Source organism: Esox lucius, chromosome 1 (genome assembly GCF_011004845.1).
Source record: "Esox lucius isolate fEsoLuc1 chromosome 1, fEsoLuc1.pri, whole genome shotgun sequence".
NCBI lineage: Eukaryota > Metazoa > Chordata > Actinopteri > Esociformes > Esocidae > Esox > Esox lucius.
In genome coordinates this window covers 32,907,921-32,934,580 of record NC_047569.1, presented here as the reverse complement: position 1 = coordinate 32,934,580, position 26,660 = coordinate 32,907,921, and the positions used below count along the sequence as shown (strand labels likewise).

The 26,660-nt window shown below is 45.5% G+C and overlaps 1 protein-coding gene across 3 annotated transcripts in view; it reads left to right on the top strand.

Annotated features, from left to right (window-relative positions):
* Positions 1 to 3,152: 3,152 nt before the first annotated feature.
* npas1 (neuronal PAS domain protein 1) overlaps positions 3,153 to 26,660 on the top strand; it is a 33,502-nt gene continuing 9,994 nt past the window's right edge. For 2 of the 3 annotated variants that reach the window (XM_010872839.5, XM_010872832.5), the window contains exons 1-5: positions 3,153 to 3,858; positions 12,253 to 12,419; positions 13,594 to 13,832; positions 21,566 to 21,633; positions 24,502 to 24,591. In XM_010872839.5, the coding sequence (XP_010871141.3) occupies positions 12,325 to 12,419; positions 13,594 to 13,832; positions 21,566 to 21,633; positions 24,502 to 24,591 (492 nt within the window). In that variant the 5' untranslated portion in view covers positions 3,153 to 3,858; positions 12,253 to 12,324. Of the gene's footprint in view, positions 3,859 to 12,252; positions 12,420 to 13,593; positions 13,833 to 17,647; positions 17,794 to 21,565; positions 21,634 to 24,501; positions 24,592 to 26,660 lie in introns of those variants that run through there. The other variant, XM_020048975.3, reaches the window with a different exon arrangement.

Sequence of the window (26,660 nt, the reverse complement as noted above, 5' to 3'; positions counted from 1 at the left end):
TCAATCAAATTAAGTTCAGATTCTCATTTATGAGGGTATTGGTTTAAACATTTAAAAATGGCAACAGGTTTTATGAGTACTTCATCTATTTCAAGGCACAAAAGGTATTTGGACAAATGGATATAGTCTTGAAATTAATCTGCCTGAAATAGGTACCAAATTAAATGCCTTTAGTGAAAAAAGAATGGACTTCCTTTACCGCCAGTCTGAAGCTTGTGTGCATCACAGAGGAAAAGGTCCAATACTGTTGTGCTCCTAAAACCACACTGTGTTTAACTACTCGGTTGCAGAAGCCAATTTTGACTAATTAAGGAGGACATTCCGGTGATGAAATCTGATCTCATAACATGAGCAAACAACTAACTATAACATGTTTCCCCTAGACTTCCTGCTTTCTTACATGGACTCACACTTGTTGTTAGCTCACAAACAATTTATTGTCTTCAGTTCTATGAACATTTAATTGCCTTAATGGAATTTTTCACTGATAAAAGTCTGCAATTCACAGCCACCATTCAATGCAATATGCAAATGACATTTATCAGCACATGCTATGTTCACTGTGCATATAGGAAGTTTCAAAGCTGAGGGGGCTATGTACAGTACATTAAAAGTTTCAATACTGAGGGGGCTATGTACAATACATTAAAAGTTTCAACACAGAGTGGGCTATGTACAGTACATTAAACGTTTCAACACAAGGGGGGCTATGTAGAGTACATTAGAAGTGACGGCACGCCAATCGACTCCAGGGGGAACATTAAAGTTTTTTGCATTGAACTAGATTAAGTATGGAACTACAACTCCTTGAAACCTCATCTTCTAGTTTGTTTAATCCACAGTTTCTCTAATGAATTATTTTATTTCTCTCTAGAGAAAAAACAGCTGAGCTCACAATCTCTGAAACACAGGACTAACATTTTGAATGATATTGTAAGCTGCATGACAATGCTAAATCTACTCACGGGAGATTAACAAAAAAGAAAAGACTAAAATGGAATCCATTCAATTCAACAAACGTTTGTTCAATTTTATATAATAGAAGATAATGCTGACTGACTGACAGGGCGAGTAGGCTGGGATAGTTGGCTGGTTTGTTTGGGCTGTTTGACTAGTTTGGTTGGACAGGTTTGTTTGGTTGAGCTGGTTGGCAAGCTTGTTTGGCTGGTTGTGCTGGTTGTGTTGGCTGGTTAGTTTGGACTGGTTGAGCTGGTTGTGTTGGCCGGTTTGTTTGTGATGGTTGAGCTGGTTGTGTTGGCTGGTTTGTTATGGCTGGATGAGCTGGTTGTGTTGGCTGGTTTGTTTGCGCTGGTTGAGCTGGTTGTGTTGGCTGGTTAGTTTGGAGTGGTGGAGCTGGTTGTGTTGGCTGGTTTGTTTGTGCTGATTGAGCTGGTTGTGTTGGTTGGTTTGTTTGTGCTGGTTGAGCTGGTTGTGTTGGCTGGTTAGTTTGGAGTGGTGGAGCTGGTTGTGTTGTCTGGTTTGTTTGTGCTGTTTGAGCTGGTTGTGTTGGTTGGTTTGTTTGTGCTGGTTGAGCTGGTTGTGTTGGCTGGTTTGTTTGTGCTGGTGGAGCTGGTAGTGTTGTCTGGTTTGTTTGGACTGGATGAGCTGGTTGTGTTGGCTGTCTTATTTGGGCTGGTTAGTCCTCTGGAGGGTATTTGAGGACTTCTCTTGTCCCTCACACTCTCTCTCTCCTTAGTGGTTGCAGCCTCCAACCCAACAATACGGCAGGGAAACCAAAATTGCTGAATGCGTCTTCATTTGACTGAACTTTTCACACGCCTCTCTTTTTGTTGACTGGCGCCTGCTTGAGTCAGCCCGTTTCCGTTGGCCGCCCTGGTACCAAAGAAACCCTTTTCTTCAAATCCTCATGTCCCCCTCCTCTGCACAATGTTAAGCCCATTTTTAGCTTGACATAATCTGAAATGGTACTTAACTGAATTGATGTCTACCTCAATGCATTAACTTCAGCTATTCCACCTTTATGTTGCTGTTTTTCTTTTTTTGCTGAATTTAGCAGGAGGGCGGGGGAAAGGGAGTGACAGAAAGAAAGAGAGAAGAGAAAGAGGGAGAGAGGGGGGAAGAGATTTGAAACCCAGACCACGGAGTAGACCGCCTATCAGTATTCAGTGGAGAAAGTGAGTGATGGAGGAAGAGAGAGAGACGGAGAGAAAAAAGGAGGGGGGGGGTGATGTATCAATATTCTGAGTAGTGTTTGAGGGCAAGGGGAACGAACAGAGGAGAGGGGGATGGGGGGAGGGAGGGAGGGAGGTTGGCGGGAGAGAGTACTTGAGTGAGTCTCTGAATGTGATTATTTGCTCATGTATGCACATGCTTCTGTGCGTGAATGTGTTTGTGTGTGTGTGTCTGTGTGTGTGTGTGTGTGTCTGTCTGTATTTTAGGTCTAACTATACTCATGGGGACATTTGTAAAACCAGAAAAAAATGTGACTCATGGGGACCTTTTGCCGGTCCACATGAGGCAAAAGTCAATTTACGGTCAAACTTACAATTAATTTTAGAGTTACAATTGGGGTTTGTTTAAGGTCCAGGCCTTGTTGGTTAAGTTTAGGGTTAAGGTTAGGTGTTACATCTAGGTAATGTTTAGGCATAAATGTTACTTTATTGAGGTTAAGGTTAGGGTTAGGGTTAGGGTTAAGGTTAGGGTTAGGGTTAGGGTAAGGGTTAGGGTTAAGATTAGGACAAGGGAGCATGCGATTTTTCTATTCTCTGGTCCCCATGAGGATAGCCATACAAACTTGTGTGTGTGTCTGTGTGTGTTTGTGTGAATGCGTGTTCATGTGCCTCCTCTGGGTGAGTGTCTTGCAGATGCTCCTTTGTGTGTATAATGGGGAAGTGTTTGTTGGATTGACTGTGTATGAGATAGAGACCTGCTTTACAATGTGTTTGTATGTGATGGAATCTCCCACTTGTTTCAGTCACACACACACCCTCCCTCCCTCCCACCCTCTCTCTCTCTGATTCTCACTCTCTCTCTCACTCTCTCTCTCTTTTGCTCTGTCTTTTACGCTCCCTGCTAATCAGCATTTGAAAGGCAGCTTTGACAGTGAGAAAGAAAGTGAGGGGCAGGAGAAGGAGGGGGTAAACGAAAGCAGGAGACACACAGAGAGAGAGAGAGAGAGACCGAGGGAGAGAGGGACCGAGAGACTGGCTGTACAAGCATGCCTTTTATATTTACTAGCGATTGAGGGGAAGAGAGAGAGAGCCAACCGGTGTGCGCGGCTTTCCCAAGAGGAAATGAAAAGAAAGAAGCTCAGCGAAGGCAGCGAGTGAGTGGGAGAGGGAGCGAGGTGGAGTTGGAGAGAGGGAGGGAGCATGCTGGCCAGGGAGAGAGAATCTCACGCTGGCTGTCTCCTAATCCTAGTTCATCTCTGAGAAGCAGCGGAGAGAGCAGAGTGTTAGTGAAGTGAGCCAGCGTAGCTTCTTTTCTTCATCAGCTAGCACCACTTGCGTGCTCTATCTCGCTCACACACACACACACACACACACACACACCCCACACACTCACACACCCACACGCACCCACACACATACAAACATTCTCACACACGCTCACGCACGCTTGTGCCCGGGATTCTGCGGGGTGTCCGCCTGCCTGTCCACCTGCCTGCCTGCCTGCCTGCCTGCCTGCCTTGCGGGTTCAGGTCTTTTTTGAGCGTGAGGGGATTGTTGTGCCTTTACCCGGTCCAAACCCCCCCCCCCACCCAGCCAGCCCACCCCAAGTGTGGGAGCAGGGGACCCCGGCCCTTTTGAGTGGTCTGAGAGGAGGAGGGACAGAGGAGGAAGAGGAGAAAGTGTGTGCTGTCAGAGTAGAGGAGTCAACGCTGGAAATGCCCATCAGGTGAGTGCATCCTGGACCAACTTTTGGTCAGTGTACGCACACATACAAACACACACAGAGACACATACAAACACACACAGAGACACATACAAACACACACAGAGACACATACAAACACACACAGAGACACAGACAAACACACACAGAGACACAGACATACGCATACTGTCACACAGACGTTCTCCACAAACTTCCCCTGTATAATAAATTGAGTTGTAGAAATGCTGTCTGACATTCTAACATTCTGCTGAGTGTCACCGAGTAAAAGAGGTGTGTCGGTTTAAAAGTATATTAAGATGTCATTTGACAAAATTAATTATTTCAGAGTTTAGGGGAAGTCAGCTACTCTATTTCTAAACAAAGTTGAGAAAGTTGATGTTATAAGCAATGAAACGTGTCTTAGGTAAATTTTCGATATCCAAATCGTAAAACAGTTAATTTGGTCGAAATTTATATTTTAACTAGTGTAATTTAATTTGTTTAATTGCCAGATAAGCAATATTGTTTCAATAAATATGACAGAGTAGTGTCACTATTTTTAGAATGAATGAATATGTGATCATTTTGATAAAATCATCTAAATAAAAGATCTAAATATAAAGCTAAATAATTATTAACCTGTATATATTTGCTTTCTTTTAATTCTAAATTATGTCTAGGTATAAATATATGCTATATATTTACTATTGATGTTGCTTTAATTAAAAATCCCTACTGGATGAGTTTGCAAAACTGAGAAGGGAATTATCAGTTTCATATTAATTTTTTTTGCCAGTACACTAAAAGGTCAACCTCTGATGATTATGTTTATTATTATGAATATTAATAATATAAATGTTGTTACTGATGCATTACAACCACTACAATTATTATAATTATAAAATTTTATTAGGCTTTCTACACATTATTTAGCATATATATATAAATGCTAAATAATGTGTAGAAAGCCTAATAATGTTATATATACATATAATATATACATATAAAGAGCATCATTTCATATTACGTTCCTGGCTTGTCATTTTTGAGTAGTGTTAGTAGGTGACTGAAATCCCTCCTTGCTGGCAGGATGACTGGGGTTCTTTATGGGGCAAACAGCAGGTGGATCTCATTGAGTAAATGACTGTAACAAAATGTCTGGTGCCTAATAGTAATTACAATGTTTTGCTGATGTGAGGGTATTTGTTATGTTTGTATGATTGAGAGAGGGTGTGTGTGTGTGTGTGTGTGTGAGTCTGTTAGTACCTCAAGCCTCAGGGATCAGTGTTTCTCCATGTGGGTTTCCCTGGTGTTTCTTTGAGGGTTGTGTATAAGCCGAGACTAACTGACTGTGTTTCTGTAAGGGTTGTGTATAAGCCGAGACTAACTGACTGTGTTTCTTTGAGAGTTGTGTATATGTTGACACTAACTGATTGTGGTTCTGTGAGGGTTGTGTGTGTCGACATTAACTGGCTGTGTTTCTGTGAGGGTTGTGTGTAAGTTGACACTAACTGACTGTGTTTCTGTGAGGGTTGTGTGTAAGTTGACACTAACTGACTGTGTTTCTGTGAGGGTTGTGTGTGAGTCAACACTAACTGACTGTGTTTCTGTGAGGGTTGTGTGTGAGTCAACACTAACTGACTGTGTTTCTGTGAGGGTTGTGTGTGAGTCAACACTAACTGACTGTGTTTCTGTGAGGGTTGTGTATAAGTTGACACTAACTGACTGTGTTTCTGTGAGGGTTGTGTGTAAGTCAACACTAACTGACTGTGTTTCTGTGAGGGTTGTATATGAGTCAACACTAACTGACTGTGTTTCTGTGAGGGTTGTGTATAAGTTGACACTAACTGACTGTGTTTCTGTGAGGGTTGTGTGTGAGTCAACACTAACTGACTGTGTTTCTGTGAGGGTTGTGTGTAACTGACTGTGTTTCTGTGAGGGTTGTGTGTGAGTCAACACTAACTGACTGTGTTTCTGTGAGGGTTGTGGGCCACAGCAACATCTCGTCAGTCTCTGGACGGCACCACCTGCTCATTCGTCTATTGACAAACCAGCCACGCCGTCCGTGTTTTATTTTAGTACAAGTTTTAGGGCTGTGGCGGTTGTACCTGTATCAATAGAAGCATGAGATCTATTGCTTCTCCAGACATGATTGGTGTCACAGCTGCAGGCTTTTTTCTTCAGAGCAATGATCCACTCAGTTCAATAGGCTCTGGAAGGACAAGATACACATTGTCCCAAACAATCAGTAACTGCTGATGGACCTTTTTAACTGCTTTTAATCTCCATGTGTTTTGGTTGGAGATTTGAGACCATGTCCTCTTTCTTACTAGCGAGAACATGAAATGGAGTTCAGGCTCCATTTACGCAACACCAGAGACCGGGGTTCAATCCCCGCGTCAACCCTTTCCACGTCCTTCTTCCCTGTTGTCAAGTCTGTCTCAGCAAAAACGCTCTAATATAGCATTTATTCAAAAAGAAATAAAAAATAATATCCAACAAGCTTGGCAAAAAACTACTTTTATACCACGGTTTGAAGAGAAGCTTGGGTGAAGGGATCAGTTTTGGCACCCTGGTCATGATTTATGAATTTCTGCGCTGTTGAATAACGTATCAATGAACTAACTTTCAACAGCAATGAGCTGACAGGGGTTCTGAGAGGCCATCACCCTGTAGAGGGAGAGGGGAGATGTTCTCTGGAACCAATCTGACTGGTTACAGTAGCAGTGATGTTGACATATATGGTAGTTGTGTATGCGACAGGAAACATTGAAAGATAGTTGCTGAAATGTCCTTTTGGAGACTAATTACCGGAGTTAAGAAGATTCGTAGGGGAAACAGTTTAACCAAAAACGCTGGATATTCTGGCTTCCTTGACTGTGGACTCACAGTCAGAAAAGTCAGACGGACACACACGCTCAGATTTCTGACGCACACACACACGCTCTTCTTGCTGGCTGGCTCGGTGTGTGAGTGTTGACAGACAGTGGCTGCGTCAGTGACAGAGAGTGTCAGCTCGGTGTCAGTGAGATGTGTTTAGTGTCACACTCTGCTGACCTGATCTCCGGTCAGACTGTCCACTCAGCCCACTGTGGCTCCTTACATAACCTCTGCTGTCACTCACTCACACACACACAGGCCTGCAGGGAGCCAGCGGCCCAGAGATTCACACACACGCACACACACACACACACACACATGCCCGCCTGGTATACACACAGAAACACACACTTGCCTACATACACACACACGCCCACATGAATTCCGAACAAATGTATATAGGTATTAGACAATATTGGTACTGTATTTACATTTATTGATGCTTGCATGTGGGTTTATCGTTATTTCAGAAAAATCTGCTGTAATGAATGTTGCGCCTCGAGAATATTCAATTACACATGAAAACAGCGCCTTGCTTTATACAACATATTTGAAAAGTGCAATGGTTAGATGGTGTATTAAAAAAGAAAGAACCGCACACCCTAAATACTTCGATGCAAAAATTTATTGTGAGCATTTCCACAGACAAGTTGTCTTCATCAGGGCATAATGAGTTGCTTAAACAATTTAAAAAAAAACTTTTTCTGTCCACAAATCGACAAGGATACAATAAACACATATTGAATAATTACTCAAATATTCCCACTTGTCATGTGTCAATAGAATGTATGCATTTTTCATTTATTGCGTGCGTGCGTGTTCCTGTGTGTTCCACTGGTCTCACGTTATTTTGAGCATGGTGATGTTCTCCCTATCTGGGGTAGTAGTGTGGGGATTTCTTTCAATACACTCTATGTATTGCTTCAACTAAACATTAACATTGCGCCTCTTGTTGTGTTCCAAAAGGCCTTCAGTTATTGCGCTGCTCAGTGTGACTTCAGTGTCCCTGCACAGGCCCTGTCTCATGCTAATGCTGGGCCCGTCAGGGCTACTGTCATGTGAGGCTGCTCAGGTGGCTGCGTGTTCTCTCGCGGCTTCACCGTGGTAACTCACGGCTCCGGTCCGCAGTGGATCATCGTCATGGAGATGCATGGATTTTCTGTTGCAATGTGTCCGTGTGGACTGGGACATCAAAGCCAGCCTACTGAGGCCTTATGTTATAAAAGAGCAGGAGGGAGAGCGCTATCGATTAGTATAGGTGAACATTAGCAAACCTCCCTCTACTCCTTTTCCTCGATTACTCCACCCCACTATACCTCCTTTCATTCCCCCTCTGTTATTCTCTCCCTCCCCATCTCTCTCCACTCATCCCTCTCTCATCACCTCCCAAACATGTTAATATCAGTTCTAATCCATTTCCCTTCCCTCCATCCTCCATCCATCCTTCCCTCCATCCATCCTTCTCTCCGTCTGTCCTCTCCTCAAGGTTCATGTTAGTTTCCTCTGTTAATTCAGCTATAGAGCATTTGTTTAGGAATTGTGAACCCCAAACCAATGTCATTCCCTCGTGGCCACTCAGTTTGTTCTGTTTCATCCCTCCATCCCTCGTTGTCTTGGCGATACATGGGGGCGGGGTCACTCGGGTCTAATCTAACAGCGTATTGATTCCATTAGATAATTAATGACCCAGGCGGGGGTTGGGGATTGGGGAGGACAGGGAGGGGTTGTGGGCGGACTGGAGTGCCGAAGCCCTTGAGAGTTGGAAAGAACCTTGGGCCCGGAACGATCCGAAGCAGTCAAGGTCAGACGCGGTCCAGTGTGGAGGCGGTGGGGCTGCCGAGGACCAGAATACTGAACCAGAAGGATGGAGAGGGATCATGACGTCTGGCAGAGTTGGATTGATCACCGGTTGAAGGAATTCCAGAGAAACATCTGACTTCCAAATGTTCTTGCATCAGCTTTGTGGAGGCCCGATAAGTGCAAAAAAAAAGATCTGAAATATCTGGGCTCTGTGTTTATGGCCACTCCAGCTACTCATTAACGTCTGTTCATCAACGTGATAACACCCAAGGGAAGAGCACATTTCACATTCAATAAGCAATACACCGCTCCGGTCGACATGATTGATACGGATACGTTTTGGCATCTGTGCGGTTTGGAAGGTTCTCCCATCTCTGTGGGGCCTGCAAGGTCCTGCCACTAACCGTCTTGTTTGTTGGGCAACGTACCAATCCTACAGTACAGTGAACATTTCCAGACAGAAAGCCAGTGGGTGAAGGGGAGGTGGAGAAACTGCGTAGCATCGCAAGGACAGGTTTAAATGTGTCCCCATTTTCAGTGTCTTTTTAATTACCAGCCCAGGGACAGCGGTTGAGAATTAGCCAGCTGGTTTAAGCCATCACTTCTCCTGAAAATATTGATTATTGTGTAAGGTCCTTGGAAGAATAAAGCTAATGACATAAAGGGGTGCGGCCGTAGTCTTTCCTGGTGTTAAAGCCCTATCAGTCCAACAGGCCAGTGTTAGTTGGCCGGGGTGTGAACTGTTTAACGCATTCAAAATAATTTAAGGGGAACGACAAACATTTGATTCTATTATATTCATACATTGAGTGATTTAAATAATCTTCAGTATATTTAAATACATTTCAAAGATTTGTGAAAGTATTTTGACCAGTGGTTGTTGTAACAGACTATTAATATGTAACCAAAAATGCACTTGGTTGATTTTAGCCGCGCTATTGTGTAATACTCAAAAAAATTCTTTTAATAGCAAATAAATGCAAATGCATTTTCCACCCAGACCTATTCTGCTCCAACTGTTGTAAGCGGGTCAGCCGGTGTCCCTGGCCTGTGTCCCTGGGGTGAACAGTGCGCACGGCCCGGGTCTTGGCTGATATTTAGACACATCCCCTCCCTAGCCTTGGCCAGAACTTCTATGGGACTCAAGGGGAGAAGCAGGAGGCATAAAGAAGCCATTTCCCTGCCGCCCGGGGATCCGGTGGTAATGCAGTGGGCCATTGTCTGCGTGCTGCTTGTCTTAAATGTGTTCATTTGCCTGAGCCCCCCCCCACCCAGTCAAAGTTCCATGTGGGGGGTGGGGGCGATACATCCTAACCAACATCTGACAGCTGGAGGCCCTAATTAAACGTCCCCGGTGAAAACAAACAGCCGTTCGGCCAAACCAATGAACACACCGAGCGAGCGGGCGTCCAGGGGTGAGGTCCAGGGCTGGAAACGCACTCCCACCCAGGCCCACGCTGCACGTCTCACACGCAGGATCACACCACACACCTCAGCTTGGACACACAGGTACACATACGCACCTTCCTATATTGAGTCCTGACACCGGTTGTTATCTAATGGTCCTACATAATCAACTACCACATGTTCCTACGATTGGCCTATGGCCGGTGTGGGACAAAGAGGAGCGGGAGGAATAACCTGGTTTGGTTTTTCCAGTTACCTGGCAGGTGTGGCATGTCCGACAGTACTGAGCCACATCCCTGTTTTAAACCGGGCCAAAAGAAATGTCGCAAGACCCGATCATAAGTCTTGGTGACCCCCAAATGACCGGACCACTGGTGATCCTGAGCAAGGGCTTAAACAGTTTGTCGAAAGCCTGTAGGAACCACTATTTGGTAAATAGCATCACAATCCCCACTGGTGTGTTTTTGACGTGTAATGCTGGAATCACTGCAGCAAATGTATTTGCTGAAGCCGATCTCGTCGTGTACTGGGCTTCTGGCCACGTGCGTTCTGTTTCCCTCGGCCCGGTCTCAGCCGATACAGTGGGTTTTGTCCCCCGTTCCTAAGTGAAAGCCTCCGCACGGTTGACTTTCAGCCGAAAGCACAGTTGGAGACATTTGGGGCGAGTGCATTTCTAGCCCCCTAACCTGCGACAAGGTTACGAAGCTGATTGAATAATGACTTTGGAGGCCCCATCCATTACGCTCCGCTCTGCCACTCTGCTGCCTGGCCGCTGTGCTCAGAGATAGAGGGAGACGCACAGCTGATGGAGAGACAGATTAGATAAGGACAGATAGAGTCAATTAAGAGATAAACTTACAGGTATGGACAGAGCGGACGGTGTGTCTGTCACACCAGTAGGGAGATGGTGTGGGGGGAGGGTTTAATGGAGAGAAAGATGGTTGGTATAGGGAGATAGGGATGGTTGTACGTACTCTGTGAAAGAGGGAGTGTGACGGGGGAGAGAGAGAATGTGAACAAATGAGACAGAGAAAGTAATAAAAAGAGAGACAAGGGGATAGAGAGAGAGATGGAATGTTAGAGAAAGTGAGAGTGATAGAGAGGGATGATGTCCAGGCCCTTAGTGGAACTGTTTTCCTCTCACACAATGCCATGTATTTACCCGGGCAGGTCACAGGATGGGATGTACCTCCCTCAGAGGTGCCCCGGGAACACACCAAGGTACAGCTTGGGTCGTCACAGAAATGTGAACTTAAACCGATCATTGTCCAGTCCAGTCTGACCAGTCACATCCTAGCACGCTGGAACCGGCCAGACCCTGAACCCAGTCTGACCAGTCACATCCCAGCACGCTGCCCCGGCCAGACCCTGAACCCAGTCTGACCAGACACATCCCAGCACACTGCCCCGGCCAGACCCTGAACCCAGTCTGACTGGTACTGCTCACCCTGTGGTGTGGAGGGTACTCTGGCTGCAGGGCAGGACGCAGGGCTGCTGCAGGCCACCCTGACGCTTGAAATGTCAGCAGAGCGGGGGGAGAGGGGCCGGCGGGGAGGCTGGCCAACTGGCTGTAGAACTGGAGGATACAAGGCGGGTGTTTCACTGGTTACCAAGACATCACCGCGGACGTTGCTGTGGGTGGAGCAGAGGTTGCTATCCATGTCCCTAAACGATGCACTTCATTAAATGAACTAATGCAAGCGTAAGCATCACTTCAGCCCGACTACAATGAAATAAAAACACAACCAAGCCGGTCATCCAAGTAGGAGTCGGCTCCTATGCAGTAACCACTGTGGAAGATACAGAATGATGTTAACAAGATGAAGCACCAGTGTTCACAATGTAGCCAGGACACAGGGAGGGGTGGATGGTGAACAACATGGCACGAGGGGGTTTGGTATATGGCCAATATACCATAGCTAAGAGGTATTCTTATACTGGCAGTATACTACGAGATACCCTAAAGCTCGTATCAACTGGTCACCAACTCAGTTAAAGCAGTAAAAAGTGAGGTGATACCTGAAACATACCTGTTTCATACACAACGACCATCATCCAATAACCACCCGGTTTATAAATATGTACATATGTATTCTACATGTATGTATTCTATCAGCAACTACCTGGGAACAATTAGGGTTAACTGTCGTGGTCAGGGACAGGACATCAGATGGGATTAGAACTAGCAACTTTTTGTTTTAATGGCTGTTGACCACTAGGTTACCCTACCTGCCTGTTGTGTGTGTGTGTGCTACTGAACTTAATCCTTTATACCCATTCTCTCTCTCTCTCTCTCTCTCTCTCTCTCTCACTTCCTCACTCCTGCAGGGGGTCTGAGCCTGTCACAGCCTCTACCAATCGCAGCCTGCGTTAGAGGTGGCGGCTGCGTATGATTGGAGGATGGCTACCATGCCATTCGTCAGTGATGGAAAGTGTGTGAGCGTGGAGTGGGACTTCCTACAGGGTCTACTGGCCAAACCCCCTACTCTGCCCTGGTGAGACAACACACGCACTCATACTGAGAATACTGACACCCAGACGGCTCCTGTCACACAGCTCAGTAGTGGAGTATAGCAACACAATTACCGCTCAGTAGCCTTGGCTGTCTGGGCTAGGAATCCCTTTCCCTGAGTGGGAAATGAACTACATTTGGCTGGAATTATTAATGGCTGGTCATTTATAGGCAGATCTAAGACTAGGCAGAATCAATGGGTGAGTATTGATTGTTCTTTCTGGCAGGGTGGAGCTTGTATAATAATGAGATGCTGTGGACGAGTGAGCTATTCTAACACAGCTGTGTCCACACTCTGAAGACCACTGGCTGTCTGAGGAAACGCATTTGTCAGTTAATCAGGACAGAGACCACACACATGCACGTGAAAACACACACACCCACACACACACACACACACACCCACATGCACACACACGCACACACTCCTTGTCGCTCCCCCACCAGGTAGTCTGCAGATCCAGAATGAGAATCGATGTCACAGACACAGGGGAGAATTGCTGTTTCTTTATTCTACCACAGACACAAATTGTTGAGTCGCCGTGACAACATAATTCCACCACTCAGGCCCCATTGAGGGGAGTCGATATCCAATCAGAGAGACAGGTTACCTGGTCTGCCACACTGCCCCTCCCTTCTCATTGATCCCTCAATCACCGCTTCAACTTGGCGGCCTGTTGGAGGCAGGTGGGACGGGAGGAGGGGGTTGTGTGTGGGACGGGGGACGGGGGGGACGGGGGACGGGGGGACGGGCTGTAGTTTTGAGGCTATTGTAGGTAAAGTGTGTGTGCGCCTGCATGCGTTCCTACGTGTGTTTTGGTTCTAGAACAGATCAAGGCACTGCAAGGCTGTGGAATAGCAATTTATAGCAACATAACAGGGAACAGAACCTGGCAGACAGCACACTGTTCTGTAGGTAATTACTTCTCCACTGGAGACAGATTATAACTGAGATTGACTCAACTCAGACTGTCGGTGTCATTGTGTTCAGTTTAAGGGACTTATTGGTCATGGTCAACATACACGAACAAAGACCCATTTGGTCCAACTGATGTCATTCCTTACGTTACGGTTCTGTCACAAACCACAAACCTTTTTCACTTCCACTTCCTCTTTTGCCTCTCTCCCCCATCCGGCCGATTCCTCTTCTCGTCCAGTTTGCAGAACCTGCGGAAAGAGAAGTCTCGCAATGCCGCGCGTTCCCGTCGCGGTAAGGAGAACTTTGAGTTCTTTGAGCTGGCCAAGATGCTGCCTCTGCCCGGAGCCATCACCAGCCAGCTGGACAAGGCCTCGGTCATTCGCCTCACCATCAGCTACCTTCACATGCGCACCTTCGCCAGCCAGGGAGACCCGCCCTGGAGCCCCCTGATGGAGGGACAGAACCACTGCAGCAAGGGTGAGCCCTCTCTTCCACATCACCCAAGGCCTCTGCACTGCTGTCAAGCCCAATCACTAGTGCTGCAGCTAAAGCCCTTCACAGGTGTACAGTGGCTGTATCAGCAAGGTAACCCTAACATGATAGCCAGTGGAGTCCCTCCCTGCACAGCCAAGACACAACTCTCATCGTGCACTGTGGTATATCTGGTTAACATGCTCCCTCGTCACTTAGAGAGAGAGACAGAGAGACAGAGAGAGACAGAGAGAGAGAGACAGACTCAGAAAGCCATGATGAGAGCCAGATAGAGACACTGACAGAACGAAAAAGGGAGTGTGAGGCAGAGTTATTCAGAGAAAGAGAGCAGGGAGAAGGGAGAGAGAGAAAAAGAGAGAGTGACAGATAGAGAACTACATATAAAGAGAATTAGAAAGAGTCAGAGAAAGACAAGGACAAATAAAGAAAGAAAGAGAGAGAGAGAGAGAGACAGACAGAGAGACATAGATGGAAAGTCAGAGAGACATAGACAGGCATGATACACAAAGGAAGGTTGGACCTACGGTGCGATTTGTAATTACAGAAATTAACTACATAACGAGGAAAGCGTAATTATAAGGGTTGTCTAATTGCTACTATTACTGAGGGGAAACAACTCAGCAACAATGATGTCTGTTGTGTATGTGTTTGCGTTTCTGACTTAACTACGTATCAGGGACAAAAACGTCCCAAAACTGTGGTTAAACGTGACTAATAGGGATGTTTTCCCTGTCACCATTTTGAAAAATTCTTTTTTTTCTGGGTTTAAGGTTTAAGTTAGGCCAAACGTTACAATAGGGGTTACGGTTAAAATTAGGGTTAAGGTTAGGTGTTGCAGGTCAAGTTTAAAGGTAGGTGTGAATTTAGACATAAAAGTTAGGTTATTGAGGGTAAAGGTTAGGGTAAGGATTCGAGTTAGGGTAAGATTTAGGGTTAAGTTTAGAGTTAGGATTAGTAAAAATAGGATTTTGTAGGGGCAGTCAATTTTGGTTCAAGCTCACCAGAGCTCACAGGAGATCAACATGGATATTTGATATCTACATAGTGCTCAAAACTGTCCCTATTTTACCCACTAGGGGCAGTGGTGAGCACTATTATATTTAAATAGAATTGTTAAACCAAGTTTCAAGTTTTATTTGTCACAAGCACAGAACAACAGAGTGTCATCCTGCACAATGATATTCTTGTGACATGGCACCCGACAACTACGTAGTGAGAGTTAAGAAGAAGAATATATAAGCAAAAATAAAGACAGAAACATTTTTATAATAAAATGAAGCACTGTATACTAGCAGCAATCTGTGTGTTCTTGTTGAACATTTAGATATGGCAAGTATACTCACCTAAAGGATTATTAGGAACACCATACTAATACTGTGTTTGACCCCCTTTCGCCTTCAGAACTGCCTTAATTACATGTGGCATTGATTCAACAAGGTGCTGAAAGCATTCTTTAGAAATGTTGATAGGATAGCATCTTGCAGTTGATGGAGATTTGTGGGATGCACATCCAGGGCACGAAGCTCCCATTCCACCACATCCCAAAGATGCTCTATTGGGTTGAGATCTGGTGACTGTGGGGGCCATTTCAGTACAGGGAACTCATTGTCTTGTTCAAGAAACCAATTTGAAATGATTCGAGCTTTGTGACATAGTGCATTATCCTGCTGGAAGTAGCCTTCAGAAGATGGGTACATGGTGGTCATAAAGGGATGGACATGGTCAGAAACAATGCTCAGGTAGGCCGTGGCATTTAAACGATGCCCAATTGGCACTAAGGGGCCTAAAGCAGTGGTTCTCGAGTACCCCCAACAGTACACATTTTTGTTGTAGCCCTGGAGAAGCACACCCAATTCAACTCAATGAGAGCCTGATAATTAGTTGAAAAGTTGAATCAGCTGTGCTTGGCTGGGGCTACAATGAAAATGTGTACTGTTGGGGGTACTTCAGGACCGTAGTTGGGAACCACTGGCCAAGAAAAGTGTGCCAAGAAAACATCCCCCACACCATTACACCACCACCACCAGCCTGCACAGTGGTAACAAGGCATGATGGATCCATGTTCCTATTCTGTTTACGCCAAATTCTGACTCTACCATCTGAATGTCTCAACAGAAATCGAGACTCATCAGACCAGGCAACATTCTTCCAGTCTTCAACTGTCCAATTTTGGCGAGCTTGTGCAAATTGTAACCTCTTTTTCCTATTTGTAGTGGAGATGAGTGGTACCCGGTGGGGTCTTCTGCTGTTGTAGCCCATCCGCCTCAAGGTTGTGCGTGTTGTGGCTTCACAAATGCTTTGCTGCATACCTCGGTTGTAACAAGTGGTTATTTCAGTCAAAGTTGCTCTTCTATCAGCTTGAATCAGTCGGACCATTCTCCTCTGACAAGGCATTTTCGCACACAGGACTGCCGCATTCTGGATGTTTTTCCCTTTTCACACCATTTTTTGTAAACCCTAGAAATGGTTTGTGCGTGGAAATCCCAGTAACTGAGCAGATTGTGAAATACTCAGACCGGCCCGTCTGGCACCAACAACCATGCCACGCTCAAACTTGCTTAAATCACCTTTCTTTCCCATTCTGACATTCAGTTTGGAGTTCAGGAGATTGTCTTGACCAGGACCACACCCCTAAATGCATTGAAGCAACTGCCATGTGATTGGTTGATTAGTTAATTGCATTAATGAGAAATTGAACAGGTGTTCCTAATAATCCTTTAGGTGAGTGTATAAACCAGCAGAATGATTGCTTTACTCCATCTTTAACACCTAACCATAACCTAACTTAACCCTAACCGTGACAGGTGTATTTCAGGTGTTTAGCTATATTTGCATAGCCATCGCTAAGTATACAACAACAACCTTTTTCTCTCATTTCATCTGTGTTTTCTGACCTTCCCTCTGTTGTTTGATTAGTAAGGGAGTTTGGCATATGTTTACCAACATGACTTTACTGCAAGGTACATGGCCGTGGCCATGGTACATGAAACAGCATAGCAAAACACTGAAAACAGTCAACTAAAATACTTGTTGCTGTTAGATGCTCGCTAGACCAGCATATGTTTGTAAGCCAAACATACGTCAATATGTCCTCAAACATGTTTTCTTACCTAGCAGAAAATATTGTGCCTTCAAGGTGACAAACTAGCTGACATGCTAGCTTGCCCCATATTAGCATGTGGCCTCCCTATACCACCAGACATTCGTCCAGTAATAGAAAAAACAGAACATGACATCCCACTGATATAATGGGTTATGAACTTACACATAGTGTACCATCCGAAGGTACTGTTTAGTTACCTCGAATGGCTTGCCAACTTTCCCGCTATGCCATTGTTTTGCATAACGTGAGAGTTGGCAAGCCATTTTGAGGTATATATGCCACACTCTGCCATTGTATTTGTCCTCCCAGACTGGACAAGATTATTTAAAGACATCTGGATATCTCCAGGAAGAGCATGTCTATTTGATCTATTTGAAGTTCAATGTACCAGTGAAAACACATGCTGAAATCCTTCCAGATGTGTCAATGGATGACCAGTAGAGCAATCCACCCTCATGTCCCAATGGACCTACTTTGGACTGCATGCTGCGCTACATGTAGGATGTTTTATCATTGATGCATTTTTTATGCCTAAAATCTATACATCAGCCTTCAGAAAAAACATGAGTGCATTACGCACACCCATTACCTCTCCTTTTGGGACAGGCAGGTTTTGGGCCTGTTTGTGGATTGAACATTACATCACAATACTGTTTGGAACGTTTCTTTTTGGGCTGATTGACAAGTGAGAATTCTACTCAATGCTTCCTCAATGCGACCTGATGAAGGTTTGGTCTGAAGTGCTTTACTCATGCTTAATAATTTATATCCTTCATCATCCATTTGATGTCCCAAAATTGATTTTAGCCGCAGTAAAATGTTAACGGGCTTGCAAGTATTGCGGTGAGTATATCAAATTGTATCCAGCTAACGTTAGCATCGCTAGCTATTCATGACGGACTTAGCTATCTGTCAAAGTATATTTGATAATATGATGATTATTGCGATGTTGTTTTCTACCAAATCTTTGCCTACTTTAGCAACATTGTCGTACCTCCAAATCTCTACAGTGTAAGTTAGACTAAATGGTAATTAGCCCCAGTTTAAAGTCATAAGTCCCCGTTCTACTTCTGTCCACCAATCTGGCCGCGGTGTCAATAGAACGTTGGCGACCACGGTTAAGATGGGCCCGAGTGACGGCGAGGCATTCCGTGAGTAGCCTAATGTTTTGTGGAATGTGGAATGTGGTGTGAAGACCAGGCGGCACCCTGAGGGGGGGACATCGTGCTGCCCCCCCCCCCCCGAGTCCCCAGTCCCCAGGTCATTCTCTGGGGATGGGGGTTCGGGTTCGGGATTCGGGTGGGGGGTTGGGGCGGCTGAGGGCTGGTGTGGCTTTTGTCTGCTTCCCACGTTTCAAAGCCAGTCTTGGAAAATGAATAGACGGAGGAAAATCAATTGCGTGACCTTCACACGGCGAGAGAGAGAGGGAGGAAAAAGGGTGGAGGAGAGGGAGGGAGGGAAACTAGGGGAGAGTGGGGGGATAAGGAGGCGTGGTGGAAGCAGAAAAGAATGACCAGCGGGAAAGAGAAGACCGGCGGAGGACCGGTGGGTTGGGTCTATAATAAAGTACTTTAGCCTCAAACCTTTGATTTAATCTATTATTCAAGACTACAGTATATGCCCAGGTCATATGGGCTCCTGAACCAATGTCTCTTTTTCGGTATGATCTACATGCTTTAGACAAGGCAAAAAGCGTCCCTGTGGATCTTAGTGTTTCGCAGTTTTACAATATTGTATGGATTACTTCTCCTGACAAGCTCTGAGATCTAAACCAGCAACCAGGGAGCATTTGAACCTTTTTACTGTCACGGCTTTCTGTCTGGCTATATCTTGACTTTGACTTTGTCTGCCTCACATCTCTCTTTCTCTCCCTCTACCTCCTCTCACGTTTTCCATGTCTGCCTCTCCTCTAATTCTCAGCGTTTAAAGCTGCGAGGGCTTTTAAGGGAAGTTAATTGCACTCAAATTATGTTCGACCGTGGAAGGAGTGAGGGAGCGACAGATAGAAAGAAGGATAGAAAACAGTTCGGGGGAGGGAATAGGGAAGAGAGAGAAACAGAAACCCAGAGAGGAAGGGGAAGATAGCAGTGAGAGGATAATTGCGGTGGAGAAAGACGTCACGATTAGGGTCGCTCTCTCTCTCCCATCTGTCGACTCAAAACCTGTCTTTTCCTACAGAGGTAACACTCACACACACACACTCACGCACACACACTCACGCACACACACACACTCACTCACACACACATACACACTCACTCACTCAATTGGGTAACCATCAAAGCCCAGTAAAGAAGTTATGTGATGAGGCTAGGAAATGGAAAATAGCATGATACTTGAGTAAATAATGTAAAGATAAAAGCAATAGAAGGTCCACAATCTGTGTTATTTATTAGGTTCCCATGGTAACGTCCTAACTTGGTTAAAAGGTCGACAGCTTGGGGGAGGAAAGGAAAGAACGAAGGGGTGACTGGTGGGGGTGTTGAACTTGGAGTAAATTATGTATAGAACAGAAGCACAGAGATCAAGCAATCCCATTTTTCTCTTTGATCCCTGCGGAACATCGGGAAGACCCCGGAAACTGACCTGCAAGTCGTTCTGTAATTAACGTGGACGTTCCAACCTTTCTCTCAAATGAAATTAAACCACAGAGAGAAAATCTAGCGGAGTTAATGAAATATGAATGTAATTGAAAATACCTCTAGAGCGCTTCTCCGAATACATCTGCACGCCCATGCATACACGTCCGCGCACACGCACGTTCCTGTGTCACCTGAACCCATCCCTAAACCTCCCACCCATAAGCTCAACCCTAATTCTAACCCTGAGCCTAACCGCTACACTTTCTAGAAGTGAGGAGTTGAGAAAAGGTCTTAAACGTAACATTATTTCCTTGATTTACTGTACTGACTACAGCTGGGGACATCGGCTTCTCAACGCAAATCCACTATGAGGACGCACGCACACACACTCACACACACACTCTCACACACACACCCACACTCTCTCACACACACCCACACACTCTCACACACTCTCTCTCTCACACACACTCACACACCCACACCCACTCTCACACACTCTCTCTCACACACACACACACACACACGCACACACTCTCTCTCACACACACACACACACACACTCTCTCTCACACACACACACACACACTCTCTCTCACACACACACAAACAGCTTATTTCCACCAACACAGAAGGATCCTTGTTCTCAGGGTGACATACTCATCACCTTCTCAAGGCCCCTGATCGTTACACACACACTCACACACTCTCACAAACAAACACACACACACACACACACAGTCTCACACACTCTCTCTCACACACACACACACACACTTGCACACCCAAACTGAGGCTCTTTTGGTTTCCTGGACGCCCCGTTGAGTGCCCTGGGCATTGGGTAGCAGGCGGACGAGGTGCCTGTAGTAAACGACTGTGTGTTTAGACTCATCCGTCAGGTCCATGTCACATCCGCCATTCCGTCTGCCCCTCAAAAAACAATGTTCATCGCCGCTGATCACCGGCAGCCGCTCCGGGGACCCATGGGGGAGGTGTAGGTGACAGGGTTGGTCCCAGACCCCCAGTGGGCCAGCCCCTCCCCTCTCTTAGCCCCATTTGGGTCCAGGCAGGAAGGCAGGGAGGGAGACAGGGTCCCATCCCCCTCTCTGGGTTAGCTCCTGAGTTGTGGCTGTAGGGTCCCCAGACCCAGACTTCCTTTCAGCGTGCTGAATGGACGAGCCTCATTGATATTCCTCCGCTGTCACACAGGGGTACCCCAATATCACAATGGCACTGTGGCTTTGTCCAGCAACGGTGTGTTTATGAGTGTGTGTGTGTGTGTGTGTGTGTGTGTGTGTGTGTGAGTGCTGAGAGAGATGTAGGAAGAGTGTGAGGTGTGTGTATGTGTGTGTGTGTGTGTGTGTGTGTATGTGAAGGGGGGGGGCTGCTGGAATTCCTGCTTGTTTGTTTACTGACCAATGGCAAGAACACAACATCCCAAATAAACAGATAGGAGATGGATTTGTTTTATTGTGCGTGTGTGTCTATGAGTGTGTGTGTGTGTGTGTGTGTATGTGTGTGTGAATGTCTATGAGTGTGTGTGTGTGTGTCTATGAGTGTGTGTGCCCCGCACCTCCATGTTCACTTGTAACCCAGAACAGCATCATTTTCCTGTCATAACGTGTATTGATTTACAGGAGTCTTGCAGCCACACATGGGCACGGATATCCAGTGCTCCTCACCCACCTAAACACACACACACAGACACACACACACACACACACACACACACACAAATGTGATTTGTGAATTGGCCTCCCCAGTCAAAACCCTTTCCCCCCACATTTGCAGTGGATGTCATATCTCACTTTCTTTTTCTTTCCCTCCATCTCTCCCTCCCAAATGCAATGCTGTCTATCAGCATCACACACACGCACACACACACACACACACACAAACAATGTTGGATAGGTGGTTTAGCCAAATATATAATCTCAAAATGTTACTGTCAGACTAACAATGAAGCATCAGCAAAGGGATTAATATTGGACATATGCTGACATCCCTCTGTGTGTCTGTGTGTTTCCCTGCAGTGAGACGATCCACCCACTCTCTGGCAACTGACATGTTTGAACTGCACCTGGGAGCTCACCTGCTACAGGTAAATATCTCAGACGCACACACAAATTACATATAGATGGTCCTCTAAATTTGCCATATAAAATGTATTCTCTTAACCTGAGATAAGATAGTTACAAGATTACTAATTGTCATTCTACAGAGAATTCTTGACTCACAACATGTTACATACTGTAGAATAAGTGTTAGTTCAAACGTTACTTTGGAGGTGAATATTCTCAACTCCTGTTTGTTTACATGATAAATACATTTTATACAATATTTATTTATATCTTTATACACTACCTTTCAAAAGTTTGGTGTCCTTGTTTTCGAAAGAAAAGCAAATATTTTTGTCCACTAAAAAACTGAAATAATTGAAATATAATATAACAGTTTAGACATTGTTGAAAATTACTGTTGTAGGTGGAAACGGAATGGAATATCTACAGTCATACAGAGGCCCATTATCAGCAACCATCAGTCCTGTGTTTCAATGGCATGTTGTGTTTGCTAATCCAAGTTTATCATTTTAAAAGGCTATGTGATCATTAGAAAACACTAAATGCAATTATGTTAGTACAGTTGTGCTGATTAAAGAAACAATAAAACTGGCCTTCTTTAGATTAATTCAGTATCTGGAGCATTAGCAATTGTGGGTTCAATTACAGGCTCAAAATGGCCATCAGGTCATCAGTCTATTCTTGTTTTGAGAAATGCTATTCCATGCAATAAATTGCCAAGAAACTTAAGATCTAGTACAATGCTGTGAATACAATACTCCCTTCACCGAACAACACAAACTGGCTTTAACCAGAAAAGAAAGAGAAGTAGGAGACAAATACATAATTTAAAAAAAATTAAAATAAAACAGGCATCTCACAGGTTCTCAACTGGCAGCTTCATTAAATAGTACTGACAAAACACCTGTCTCAACATCAACAGTGAAGAGGTGACTCCGGGATGCTGGCCTTATAGGCAGAGTTGCATAGAAAAAGTCATACCTCAGACTGGCCAATAAAAAGAAAACATTTTGATGGCCAAAAGAACACACACTGGAAAAGAAGAAGATTGGAAAAAAGTGTTATGGACAGACTAAGTTTCAGTTGTTCAGATCACAAATAATAACATTTGTGAGTAGCTAACCAAATGAAAAGATTCTGGAGGAGTGCTTGACGCCATTTGTCAAGCATGGTGGAGGCAATGTGATGGTCTGGGGGTCCTTTGGTGGGGGTAAAGTGGGAGATTAGTACAGGGTGAAAGAGATCTTGAAGAAGGAAGGCTATCATTCCATTTTTGCAACGGCATGCCCTACCCTTTGGACGGCGCTTGATTGGAGCCAATGTCCTCCTACAACAGGACAATGACCCAGGCACAGCTGGTATTTTATTTATAATGTAGTGGCCAGCATAGTCATCGAATCACAACCCTATTGAGCAGTTGTGGGAGCAGCTTGATCATTAGAGGTATCCATTAAGCCAATCCAACTTGTGGGAGGTGCAATCTCGTCAGATTACCTCAACAAATTGACAACTAGAATACCAAAGGTCTGCAAGGCTGTTATTTCTGCAAAAGGAGGATTCTTTGAGGAAAGCAAAATATGAAGGACACAATTATTTTTTCTATTAAAAATCATTATTTCTAACCTTCAATTACTATATTTCCTATTCATTTTGCTATACTTCCTATTCAGACTCATTTCATGTATGTTTTCATGGAAAACAAGGACATTTAAAAGTGACCCCAAAATGTTGAAATATATATATGTATATTTAACCATGTAACTGTTACTGATGGTCTGAGTGTAACTATTACTGGGATGTGGAAGTCATGGTTGTTGGTGCCAAAGGGCTGCTGTGTCTGGTCTCTGGTTTGAACCCCTCTGATCTCTCAGAATGCTTGCTAACCATCTAAGCCCGTAAAGCCCTGCTGCGCCGCTTCACTGTAGTGCTATCAATGACCGCCAAACACCTGGACTTGGAGGGAAAGAGTGGGAGAAAAAGCGGGAGGCAAGGACTGATGAGAGAAGAGCGAGACTTGGTGTAAAGAATGTTGTAAATGAGAGGGTTACACAAAGACAAAAGAGCGTCGTCTGCTCTGAAATATTCGGAGAAGGAGCGGCACTGATATAAATCAAATTAGCGCTTCAGAAAACTGGATGATTCTTTCCTACTGCTGTCCTCTGTCAGTAATAGCCTGATAATTGCACTTTATTTCTCTGCCATTCAACCAGCTCGCCGAGCCCCACACCCTGGCCACTCGCATTTGCATACTGAATGTGTCAGTTGCATAAATTACCACCACTTCGCCGCCAAAATAGCAATCATTCTTCAGTAGAGTGGTCGTACACTTCCAGCACGCCGCTTTTACTCACTGGTGGGGATGATTGTTACTATGACAAATATGATGCTGTGTAGGGGTCGTTCCTAATTGGCCGGCGGTATAGCTTTCACTTGTCATCACTCACCACTGTCGCTACCTCTGTCCCGATCTGGCCACGCGCCTCTCTGCCTGAACAGCAGACAGACACAGATTACACCGCACACACCAGCCGGTATTAACACTGATTGAACAAGCCAAGCTTCGCTTGTCTACAGCACTCTACTGTACTGTACAGTACGCTATTTCCCTCTACTGTCCTCTACTCTTCTGTACTGTCCTCTAATCTTCTCTACTGTCCTCTGCTCTTCTATACTGTCCTCTGTTGGACTCTTTTGTTATATACTGCCCTGTGCTTTTCTGTCCTCTACTGTGGGGGAAAGATACTGAGGGAGCTGGACGGCTTGTTGTCCTCCAGCACCTCAGTGGAGTCTGTTCAATATACACTAATTGCTCTAATTTGTCTGTCCTGTTGTTGTGTCGGACTGATTGTGTGTGTGTTTCTGGTGGTTTGTGCGTGTTGTTTTCACAGTCTCTAGATGGCTTTGTCTTCGTGGTCAGCTCAGAGGGACGCTTTCTCTACATATCAGAGACTGTTTCCATCTACCTGGGCCTCTCACAGGTGAGGCTTATCACATACACACGCAAAGGTCCGCCGTCTCACAGAAAGGCTGTCCCATGTTCTCAGAAAGAGTGGAGAGGTGTGGGACACTGCTATTTCACGTGGGGGGGAGGAGCACATTCTGTTCAGGGCCGTTCGGATTAGTGATGGGGCAACCGCACACACACACACACACACACACACGACCGTACACTCCCATCATGTCCCACCCCTATCTAATGTCGCGTTTGTGTGTATATGCACAGGTGTGTGTTAGAGAGTGTCTGACTATCTTTGACTGTTCACTTGTACTGTACTCTCTGTAGCTTCTTTCCCTTCCTCTCTGTCTGACTAGCTCAACCCCCCCCCCCACACTCTCTCTCTCTCCCTCCCTCTCTCCAGGTGCTCACCTCTGTTGATTGCCTGTGGCCTCTTGTACTGTGAATGTTAAGTCCTGCCATTTTGCCCAGATGCATAAATAATAACAGTAATTACTGGGCCAGCAATCAAAGTGTCGCCCCAGCGCACAGGGCCTGTCTAGAGGAACAAATCGATAGGCATCTTAAAAGCCACATTGATTGTGGGGAGGAGCAAAAACAGAGGAGGATGGGAAGACTGATAGAGGGGGAGAGAGGGGGAGGTAGGGGTTATAAAATACAGTGGGAAGAAAAAGGATTGGGGATACAGCATGAGAAAACAGGGAGGACAGTGCTGAGTGGATTTTAAAAGGAAAGATTGGGTTGTGGTTAGGAGTCCCTGGTAGACAGCCCTACAGAGGGTTAGCAGTGGGTTAGTGGGCGTGTGTGTGTGTGTGTGTGTGTGACAGTTTTGAGATTCTTCAGTCAACTGTGGGTAAACACAAATGTAAAATTAAACTCTGAAATATATCGCAGCAGGTGCGGAACAAAATATAACCCAATGGCAAGAGTGAGAGAGAAATGACGCATGGGGGAGTTTGACAAAAAAAAGTAAATACATCATGGAATTAAATAGGTAAACAACAAAGGCCATTCTAAAACACTAAACAGATGTCCTCACTATTCGAATCTCCTTAAACATAACTAAACCCTTCAGCCCCAAAAAATAAACGACAATCCAGATTGACCTTAATTCCAAAACACACACACTACCACATTATCAGGAGCTGACAGAGTGAGAAAGATTAAAGACACAGAGCGAGATGGAGGACAGGGATGCAGGCATTCACTCCTGGTGAGGAGCCTCTAACAGAGAGGTGTAACTGGTGGTTGTTGTTTGGAGGACATGGATCTCCCTGTGGAGCGCTTTTGTCCTGTCCTGCTGAATGACCCGTGGCCCGGCTTGCCCTGGGGCCTCTCTCCAGACAGTGGGGTTTCTTAGGGGGCTTAGCCCAGGTCAGGCACCTTGACCAAGGGCATAGCCCCGCTGTCCACTCCCCTGTCACCTGAAGGTGATCATTTCCCTCACCCGAGGTCCGAACCCAGTGTCCCTCTTCTCAGCCCCCCCTCACCTCCACGACTGCAGGGAGGAGGAGGAGGGACGGAGGGATGGAGGCAGGGTGGAATTGATCCTGGACTGGTTAGTATGCAGCCTCCTCCAGCTCCCCCATCTCTCCTCCTCCAGCTCCCCCCTCTCTCCTTTCCCATCCGTCAGTGACGGTCTGAGAGTGTGTTGTGGACGACTATCCGGAGGCCTCATACATATTAAAACACCCTGCTATTATTTATATCATGTCTCCTTCCCTCTCTGTCTCTTTCTGGCCCTCCCTCTCTTTCTCTCTCTCCCTTGCTCCTATTCAACCCCCCCCCCCACACACACACATCCACACACACAAGAAATGCACACAAACTCTTTCTCTCTCTCTCTCTCTCTCTCTCTCTCTCTCTCTCTACACTATACTTGTGTCTGGCTCTTTGTGCTTCTGTGTAGATCCCTCTCTCTCTTTCTCTCTTTTAGCTATCTTCTCCAGTTCTTCCCTCTCTACTCAGGGACAGTGGACTGACAGGTCTTAAAGGATCACAGACAACTGCAGGTCCTTTACTGGGGTAGAGCAAAGAACTATGGGAAGCCTGGTCTCTAGCGCTGACTTCCTGTCTCTGCCAAGGGATTCT